At 28.9% G+C, this 7,719-nt stretch overlaps 1 protein-coding gene across 4 annotated transcripts in view; it reads right to left on the reverse strand.

The window, feature by feature from the left end:
- Positions 1-234: 234 nt before the first annotated feature.
- Positions 235-7,719, reverse strand: part of LOC112680135 (cold shock domain-containing protein E1) — a 13,315-nt gene continuing 5,830 nt past the window's right edge. For all 4 annotated transcript variants that reach the window (XM_025550142.1, XM_025550141.1, XM_025550143.1 and 1 more), the window contains 9 exons: positions 6,959-7,188; positions 6,592-6,853; positions 5,226-5,396; positions 1,788-1,907; positions 1,545-1,723; positions 1,229-1,485; positions 996-1,166; positions 771-939; positions 235-654 (listed from right to left, as the gene is read on the reverse strand). In XM_025550142.1, coding sequence (XP_025405927.1) covers positions 456-654; positions 771-939; positions 996-1,166; positions 1,229-1,485; positions 1,545-1,723; positions 1,788-1,907; positions 5,226-5,396; positions 6,592-6,853; positions 6,959-7,188 — 1,758 coding nt within the window. In that variant the 3' untranslated portion in view covers positions 235-455. The remainder of the gene's footprint in view (positions 655-770; positions 940-995; positions 1,167-1,228; positions 1,486-1,544; positions 1,724-1,787; positions 1,908-5,225; positions 5,397-6,591; positions 6,854-6,958; positions 7,189-7,719) is intronic.

Genomic DNA, 7,719 nt, shown 5'->3' on the forward strand with positions numbered 1-7,719 from the left:
AATACATCAAAATTGAAAATAATAAAGTTAACTAAATTGAATATTGTATTATTTTTGGTGAAAAGAAATATAAATAAAAAAAATTTTCTAGTAATTTAAGTTTATAAGATGTATGTGCCTGTACTAACATTAATTAAATGTTTTGCTAAAAATGTTTATCTAATAACCTGTCATCTTATTGCTACATTTTTCATTAACATAAAATATTTAATAAATTAGAAAATAAAATCATAATAAGACTTAAAATTTTGAATATATTAAATGCTATATGTTTGGTTACAATTAAGTTGACAACCTATTTTCCAAGACTAGTAATTTTTTTTAATCAATAAGTTGGAAGCTCATTATTTATTACAAAAAGATAAAACAAATAGTAATATAATAATAATGATAAAATTCTGAGTTGGGAAATAAGTCAAAAGGTAGTAGTCAATTGTTCAAAATATAAAATTTTATTATACTTCATTAAGTTGTCCTGGAATATGTTGTTTGCGTGCATTTGGATCAAAACCATTTGTTCCATCTGGACCCAATGGTTGACGAATTACTATTAATTTTGGAGAACCATCATCTTTTACAGAAATGGTGCGTATGCGATTAATCAAATGTTCTGGTCGTTGAGACGGTTGTTTAGGTGGAGAATTCTCAGCAGAACTAATAATAAAAAATTGAAAATTAAGAAGATTCTTAAATCAAAATTTACATTTATACTTTTATGGTAACTGTAACTATTAATAAAAATATAAATTGTGAAAGATTTTAATACTAACCTTATTTTAGTAACATTACAACCAGAAGATTTGCCTGACCTTTGATTAACAACTAATACAAACTCCACTAAATCGCCTTGGTGCAACTTAATTCCATCAGTTACTTCAGAAATATGGAAAAAAAGTTTCTTACCACCTTCAACTTCATACGTTAAAAACCCAAAATATCCTAAAAATATTTAAAATTATACATAAACATGAATAAATATTTTAATATAAGCACACCTTTAATTGTATCAACATGAGCTCTTTGTTTTTTTCTTATTGCAATTATATTTACAGCTCGATTTTTAGAATCTACTTGAAATTGAACTGGATCACCAACTTGTAATAATTCTTTTTTATTTATTAAACCTTTTATTCCGAATTCATATTGTAAAATATTTTCTTCTTCGGCTACAAATATAATAAATACATAAACATATTTCTCATTCCAAAGTATAAAAAAAGAAACTTACTTGTTGGTACTTCTTGTATTATGCCAGCATATTCAGTTTGATCAGGATTTACAGATCGTAATGGACGAGATACAACACCATCCAAAATAACATTTGGTTGAAGTAATTCACAATTATCATTAATAGTGCCAGGAGGCAATACTCTGACATTTTCAGCTGATGCACAGCTTCCACCTCCATTTCCTGTATTTCTTGTACTAACGGTATATTCTACTTCCATACCAAGTTCAAGAGATGAGCTTGGTTCATTCAAATTTCTAAATTGTAAATTATGATTAAACTACAGTATAAAATAAAAATAACTGTTTCTACATACGCATATCTAAAAAAAACTTCAGAATCAAGAGCAATAGTTTCAATAAATCCAAACCCATCTTTAAGTGCTGCAATATAACCATATTTAAGATCATCAGATGTATGAGTATTGTTTACCGGATGAATATTCATTGCAATTAATTCTTTATTTCGTTTAATTTGATAAAGATTAAATTTTACCTAAAATACAATATCAAAATAACAAAATAACTGTTAAACAACTAATTTTAGTATATATTATTACTTTATCTCCTTGTTTTGGTATATATTTTCCATTGCAGTCCTTTATATTATACAATATTGTTCTCTTAACACTACTTGAATGCAAAGTGATAACCCCGGGTTCAAAGGTGACATCATCAAACTGTTTAAAAAATAAAAAAAAAATATAAGGAATATTTTCAAAGTACATTATTTGAGTAAACTCTTCTTTAAAAATATAAATACTATAGAGTGTTTTAATAAGAACGCAAGATTTAAATCTGCTATAAATTTTATTTATCAGGTGCGCAACTAAGTTCCCGCTGTTTTTCAGATGAAAATGTAACTTTAATGTGAAAAAATGGTTACAAATGAATCATCCAAAGTATTGCACATCGTTAGCTACAACTTTTCCCCATCTTTCTGGGAAAGCTCGAATACCATCACGATAAAAGGGTTCATCTTTCGAGGCTATCCACAAATCAAGCCATTTTTCGATGTCTTCATATGAGTGGAATTGCTGATGAACCAGAAAATGTGCCATCGACTGAAATAAGTGATAATCAAACGTCGCAATATCTGGGGAATATGGCGGGTGGGGTAGGACTTCCTATTTCAGCGTTTCCAGGTAGGTTTTAATGGGTTTGGCAACATGAGGACAAGCGTTGTCATGTTTTAGAATCACTTTATCGTGCCTCTGCTCGTATTGTGACCGTTTTTCGCGCAATGCTCGGCTCAATCGCATCAATTGAAGTCCATACCGTGCCCCATTGATGGTTTCACTCGGTTTCAACAACTCATAATAAATAACACCGAACTGATCCCACCAAATACACAGCATAACCTTCGCAGCATGAATATTCAGCCGAGGCAACGTAGAATAAATGACCGGGCAGTTCCCATGACTTCCTTTTATTCGGGTTGCTATAATGGATCCATTTTTCATCACCCGTTACGATGCGATGAAGAAAACCTTCCTTTTTTGCCGCTGAAGCAGTTGTTCACAAGCAAAAAAAACGACACTCAATGTCCCTTGGCTTCAATTCATAAGGAATCCAAGTTCCTTGTTTTTGAATCATTCCCAACGCATGCAAACACTTGGAAATGACTTGGCGGGTAACTCCTAATGCTGAAGAAAGCTCCACCTGCGTTTGGCACGGATCCTCATCGAGCAATGCCTCCAAATCAGCCTCCTTGAAGGTTTTTGGCCTTCCCTCACGCGGACGGTCATCAACAGTGAAATCACCATCAAACCAATCACAGCATATTGTTTCACTCAAAGCAGTATCCCCATAAACTTTTAGGAGCTCTCGATGCGCTTCAGCCACTGTTTTCTTCGAATGAAATAAGAAGGTCAACACTTCCCGCAAATGACGCCAAAACAAAATCACTGATGTGTCAAAGCAGCTTGTTTACAATATGTATAAGCTTGATTCATGACGTTTTGGTAATGTCAAAATCGACCAGCACTTAGTGCTGGCGCTTTCTATTGACAAACAGCGAGAACTTAGTTGCACACCTAATATTTCTTTTAAAAAAACATATCATTCTCTTCAGAAGTTAACGTTTAACAGTGAAAAACAATATCGGGCCCATGACCCTCCCTACTAGCGCTATAGGCAATTATTCTTTCCATAAAATTTACTTTCACTTAATAACACATTCCCTCATGACGTGACAAGTTGAAACCAAACATTTTTGGTATTAATTTAGTCCAAATACGGCCAAAGAAAATTACTGAGCTCAGAAGGTATTCATCTATGGTTACAACAAGACTGCACAACGTATTACACTTCAAGAGAAACAATCACTTTGCTGCGTGAGAAGTTCCTGGACAGACTAATCTCGTTTCGTGATCAAAGATACCCCAACTCGATTTTGTGACTTGACACCGTGTGATTTTTTTCTTATAGGGATATACTAAGTCAGTGTTTCCCAACTGGTATTATGCGGAACCTAAGGGTTCCGTGAGCTTGAGCGAGAAATTTGGGAAAATATAAATTAATTAGCAATATTTTGATTTGAACATAGAACTCAATATAGAACTGGAATTGACACATTTCCCGATGTGTAGTGCATAGTTTGTAGCTTTTCGGCGTATACAAAGACTAAGAATAAGTTTCAAAATCAACTAAACGCGGCTCCGGACTTACGAATCCAACTTTCAGGAATAACTCTAAATTTAAAAACAGTTATGAAAAGATTCCAATCTTCTCATTGAATCTATCTTAGAGATAATGAAAGATAAATATTAAATTTTAAGCTTTGATATGTACGAGTACATTTATAATATTGTAATAGTAATAAACAAAATAAAATGTTAAAGCAGTCTTGTTTTTTTTATATTAATGACACTCTTGTGCCGGAAGTGTCCGGTAACCCACTCATTTATGTATACAAAACATATGTCTGTATTAATATTATAGAAGAAATATTGGGGTTCCACAAAACGTTCAATCTCTTGCTAAGGTTCCGCGGGTAAAAAAAAGTTGGGAAACACTGTACTAAGTTACAAATTTACCAGAACAAAGTTGTCTTGGAACTTAAACAAGAAATTAGTCGTGTCCTCAATGAACTTGATGGAGCAATGTGTTATCCAGTGATGGTCAATTTTATGAAAAGAATAATCGCCTGTAGGGCTAGTAGGAAGGGTCATAGGCCCGATATTGTTTTTCATTACATTCTTATATTGGAGGATCCAATTTTACTTTGTTTAAATGAGGAGAACATTATCTGTAATGCTATATTTTTATGTTAACCTCAACATAAATAAATTTTATTTTATTTTTATGTTAACATTTATATAATTTTAAGCTTATGGTTTAGTTAAAAAAAATATAGAGATGTTATTGAAAAATTAAAACTATGGATTTTGTTTTTTTTTTTTTAAAAAAAAAAAAAAGTAAAAAAAGCACTAAAATTAAATTACACCAAATGCTTATGTCCCGTACAATATAATTTAATAAAAAAAATCAGATAAATGATTAATTTATTTATGGATCTATAGACACAATCACACAATAACATTTATGAAGCTATGCTGAAAACTAAATCATCATTGACCTACAGAGCTATACTCAGGGAACACTTTTGAGTATCACATTCTTTAAATTTGTAATATTAATCAAGGTTATTATATATGAATTTTAAAAATAATGTTAATATCTTCAGCTCTGTACAATGGTTTCTATACAGCAAACAGCTATTCATGTTAATAATTTTATACATAAAGATATTTAACTGTATAATTTATACAATTTATACTATTTATAAGAATATGATACAATAACTTAACATTTTGAATAACATGAAATCAAAAATAGCAACAACAAAATATGCAAACAACTTTTTTGGCTTAAATTTTTTTTTGAACATATTAATCTGTCTTAAACTGAATCAAATAAAAACCATCAGAGAACCCATTTGGTTAACATTATTTAATAAATAATAAAGAATTTATAAAATACTAATTATAACTTACATGATTACTGTTTTTTGAAGGACTTGATGGTTCAGATAACTCAGTAGCCACAACTGTTACCACACCAACTAATCCTTCTTCAATTAGTAATTCAAATTGAACTGAACCTCGTGGTAAGTGTTTAATTCGTATGGCACTCTGTCTAGAATTTCCAAATGAAGATGAAGGATCCTAGACAAATAAAAATCCATACAATATTATCTGATTAAAATTTAATTATTAACATTAAAATAATTAAATAATAAAAAAATTAATTTAAAGTTAATACTTGTAAATTAATAAATAAATAAATAAACAAATAATTTATACATAAAAATAAATAAAAACTTAGTCTAGGGACCTACTTTTGAAATTTTTCAAATTTAACAAAAATAGAACTCAATCAATTCGTGTTTATTGGTATTCTCAAAATAAGACTTGACATTACTCGCATGAAAAATGTTCAATATTTTGTTTATTGCCTATTTCAACTTCGATATAATTAATTCAAATGATTTTTTTATTTGCTTATTGGCTAGCGTCATAGATTCAAAATATTTATAAACATTAAACTACAGAATAGTCATTAGTAATTTCACTTTGTAATTTTTCATTTACATTACATTTATATTTCGACATCTAGTTACTAGTTAGTTTTTAAAAAAAGTTGAATTATAAAATAACTATACAAATGGCAAATGATTATGAACAAGGTGTGATATTTTTTATGTTAATCTTCGAGAGATCTGAGGAGCCCTGCAAAATGTTAGACAACCGTTAAAGGTTAAAGGAAATCCTTTTTTGGCATTTTCGGATACAGGATTTGTCAAAACTTACAGATTGAGTAAAAAATTGACAAATTATTTAATTGAGTTAGTCACTCCATTTATAGAAGTATTAGAATGGCATTGGAGAATAGCCTTTAGTAGTCAACTACGATAAAATCGATAAAGTTTACTCATATGCGACTTCTTGTTGTTCGATTTCGAAAAGGCCCCTGGAGTATTATTAATTTTGTTAAGTATAACTAGTTTTTAATTAATAATTAATCATCAGGTATATACAAAGTATATAAAATTTGGACTAAATATGAAAAATTTAAAATCGCAACTGAAATAAATAAAACTGTTAACTTTAAAACTGAAAAAGTTGCAATTAATTGTTTCATATTCAGTTTTAAATTTATCAACATTGTATATACCTATTGATGGACTTTGAATTAAAAACCGGTCATACTTTACAAATATAATAGGACTCCAGGCTAAGCTTTTATTTATTTCTATACATAAACTATTTTTGTCTTTTTATGAATTAAAAACTAAATTAACCACACTAAACAAACAATATTTTATGTTACTAAAATGTATTTACAACCAAATAATAATACCTGAGCTACAGTAAATTCCACTTCATCATTGCATTCCAATTTTCTTTGAACTTCCAAGACTTCATTAAATGTAAAATAAATTTTGGGTTCTCTTTCAACAGATCGTAAAAATCCAAATCCTTGTTTCAAAACTGCAATAATACCTTGTTCTCTTCTTTCACCAGACACTACAAAAGATTCTGGTAACAATGAAATATTAGTAGCCCGTTTTAACTGATCCCGTCGATCAGTTGCTATTCGAAATTCAACCCAATCACCATGTCTGAATAATAAAAAAAAATAAAAAATATATTATAATATATAAAAATAACGGAAAAAGGAATACAAAATAATCATTTTTTTATAATAAAAATTATATTTAACATACCTTAATGTAAAATCACCTTGTTGATCTTTTTCGCCAAATGAAACTTCAACTTCCGAATAATCTGGTGCTCTATAACGTATGCGTCCTGGCAACGGTTCAGAAGGTAAATGATTTTGAGGGTTCTTGTCTAAAGGTTTTAAAACTTGACCTTTCATAACAGTGTCATCAATATCTTCAAATATAACTGAACCAGGAGGCAAGCGTTCAATATTACATGCAACTTCTTTCCCCTGATTAATATAAATATTTAAAAATAAATACAAATTTAAATATATAATTTGTTAATTAAATGAATAATGAAATAATAAATAAATGAATTCTAATGCATGCTTAATTTCACTATTATCTCATTAAAAAATAATTTATGTATATTATCATTTATTTTAAAAAAAATATAAATATATTTCTTTTACTAAATAAAGAATAAGACTAAACTTCATTTAGTCAAGTTTAAAAAAAAAAAAACCACAATAAGTCTAAGTTCAAAAATGTACTAAATATTTTTTTTATACATAAAATATATTAAAAAACACAGAGTTTATAATAATTATAATAATTCTACAAATTTATTATTTTTTTTTTTTTTATAAACTAAGATATCAAAAATTATTTTGATACTAAAAATATTTACAAGTCAGTAGTGACATTCTTTATTAAAATGTAATTATGATAAAAATTTTAAATTCATACACGCACGTACACTCAAACACTCAAACACACACACACACACACACACACACACACACACACACACACACACA

Source organism: Sipha flava, unplaced genomic scaffold (genome assembly GCF_003268045.1).
Source record: "Sipha flava isolate LNK unplaced genomic scaffold, YSA_version1 174_pilon_pilon, whole genome shotgun sequence".
Taxonomy (NCBI): domain Eukaryota; kingdom Metazoa; phylum Arthropoda; class Insecta; order Hemiptera; family Aphididae; genus Sipha; species Sipha flava.